Here is a 2,501-nt window from a genome sequence, read left to right on the forward strand (position 1 = left end):
ACTTTTTAGGGTCTGTGCTTCTGAGAGGCTCCAGAGTGGGAAAGGGAGAAGAGGTCAGGCCCTACAGAAGGTCCTAGAAGAATCAGTAGGCTTAAAAAACTGGATGAACACTTTAAAGTCGAGGTAGCTGATATAGAGATCCAGACATACAGTGGGGAGAAAAAAAGAGGACTGAGAATGAGAAACAGGCAGCTATTATGTGAGGCTGAATCTCCACCACGGGACTTTAGGCCACTATGAATCCAGAGCAGCTTAGTTCACCCTAACCGCGTTTCCTTAGGCTAAGAGATCTTATTTCATAAAAAAAAAAAATAAAATAACAACCACAACATAATTTAAATGTATTATCTCAATGTACCTTCATAAATAGAACAAAACCCAGCCTGTATTCACAGTGATGACCAGGGTGTTAATAATAAAAAAAATACTGAGAGAAGATTATAAAGTGTATTCCAAATGTGACTTTTCCTGATACAAAGCAAAAGCAGCTGTTTTTTTAGTAACACATTAGCCTGAAAGCTGCAGGGCGCATTGGACTACTCTTACAATGAAAACACAGTAAAGCTATTGTGTACAGTACTTAACATCATTAAGTCACTTGCTGTTATCAAGATTACAAACTTTTAAAAAGCATTGGATATAATAATGCCTTTTTGAAACAAATTGCCAAAATATGTTCTGATTGATGGAAAAGGCTTTAAAACGCTTTTTAAAAACAGTGTTTAGCCAAATAAAGGATGGCCTTCATTCTAGACATTACCTCTTCCCTTTCAAAATTTCAAATATTCCAGCATACAGCCTCAAGTGCCATCTTTTTAAATATTGTTCCTCTAAATATTTCAGTAATGGTCATACTAGTGAAACAGCTGAGCAACAGGTAAACGCCTCCAAGCCGTTTCAGAGGCGTTATTTTTTTTCCCGCAGTATTGCGACAGGCTCCGCCCCGCTGTGCGACGATTGGCTAGTAGAAGCGTTCTAGAACAGCGGGCTTCTTTTGAGTACAGCGCAGGACGCAAGGCCTTACTGGCCAATCCCAGCGCATAATGGGCGGGGCTTGTCGGAATACGGGTGGGGAAAGCAAAATATCAACGCGTTTCAGATACAGCACGGCTCGCAATAAGCATCTGCCCCCTAGAGTTCAGTTCGGAGTCCCATTCTGATGTTTTACACATTCACGCACACACACGAAAAGCTTTAGTACCAACGCACAAAAATATATGCATGTTCATTTCTTCCATGCTGTCTGTATATTGTCAGATGTGACCATGTAGTTAGTTAAAGGCCCATTTACCCCAGCCCTCCCCCTCCATTTGGTTTTGCCACAGTCTCTCAATTTGGCAGAGCAAGGAAAGATACGGGTTTAAACAGGAACTTGTCTCTTTTGCTGTTGCTTATTTGTTTGCCGTGGTTTACCTGGCGCCGGAGGAGTACTTCGCCTTGGTGATGAGGTATAAAACGATGTCCTGGTGTCCTCCGAAAGCGGCGATGTGCAAAGCACTCCACCCTTCCCTGTTAGCCAGTCGGATATCTGCCCCGAACTTCACCAGCAGCTTGACCAGCTCCAGGTTGCCGTCGATGACGGACTGGTGCAGCGCTGTTTGCCCCTCTGGCCCGAAGGAGTTCACGTTGAACTCGCAGCTGGTCATGTTCTGCAGCAGCGAGTGAAGCTCCTTCGTGTTGCCCTTCTTCACAGCCTCCTGGAAGACCCTCTGAGGCGCGGAGCAAGTGGATATATCCGCCTGGCTCATGGTGCACGAGTGCGTGTCTGTGGCTCCGAGCTGCTCCGCCGTACGCTGGCAGGTTTGCCTTCAGTTAGCCCTCACACTACTGGAGGTTTAGAATCAGAAACCCAGTTACAGGCACTTGGGGAGCACAGTGGAGGGAGAACTAAGTTTAAAACAACCAACGACGATTGTACATCCCAAAAAGGACAGAAAGCAAACGACACACTCGGTGTGCAAATGGAATGAAATGGCTAAATCCAAAAAAACTAACAGAACCGTGTTTGATCCAGACCACACAAAAACGATGTAGGCTTATCTCCCGTTTCGCCTTGTCAATAGCAGCACCGGGGTTATGGCAGAAAAAATATAGTATTATAATAATAATAATAACAATAATAATAAAACGATTTATCGACCGAGGAGGTAAAGTTATTTCAAAGCAGCAGACATCTCCGCGACATGCAGAATCCCTCGTGTTTGCAGTCGGTTTAACCTCCTTCTTTCCCAGAAACGCTTAGAGCCACTTAAACGTTTACACACAGCAAGGATGACTGAAAAGAGCAAAGAGAGAAATGGTAATTACTCTGAAAAGAGGCAAATAAAAATACAGTTGTATTCACTCAGGAGTAACGATACTTGCCTGTAAGGTTCTGGACGGGTCGTGGCGACTCGAGAAAACTGAGTGTCCCTCTCTGTGCCCCGTGGTTGGAGTCTCCCTGCAGTGGCTCTGTGGCCGGAGCTCCCGCCACCGCTATTATTTTACACCAGCTGTTTTGC

At 44.7% G+C, this 2,501-nt stretch overlaps 1 protein-coding gene across 1 annotated transcript; it reads right to left on the reverse strand.

The window, feature by feature from the left end:
* Positions 1–300: 300 nt before the first annotated feature.
* Positions 301–2,275, reverse strand: nrarpa (NOTCH regulated ankyrin repeat protein a). The gene has a single exon (XM_017708198.2). The coding sequence runs from the start codon at positions 1,746–1,748 to the stop codon at positions 1,410–1,412; it is 339 nt and encodes a 112-aa protein (XP_017563687.1). The 5' UTR covers positions 1,749–2,275; the 3' UTR covers positions 301–1,409.
* Positions 2,276–2,501: the final 226 nt, after the last annotated feature.

The sequence above is a fragment of the Pygocentrus nattereri genome, chromosome 18 (genome assembly GCF_015220715.1).
Source record: "Pygocentrus nattereri isolate fPygNat1 chromosome 18, fPygNat1.pri, whole genome shotgun sequence".
In the NCBI taxonomy this organism is placed as follows: domain Eukaryota; kingdom Metazoa; phylum Chordata; class Actinopteri; order Characiformes; family Serrasalmidae; genus Pygocentrus; species Pygocentrus nattereri.

Bases quoted from the DNA above. Each gene is read 5' to 3' on its own strand.
- nrarpa (XM_017708198.2), bottom strand. From the start codon at position 1,748: ATGAGCCAGGCGGATATATCCACTTGCTCCGCGCCTCAGAGGGTCTTC.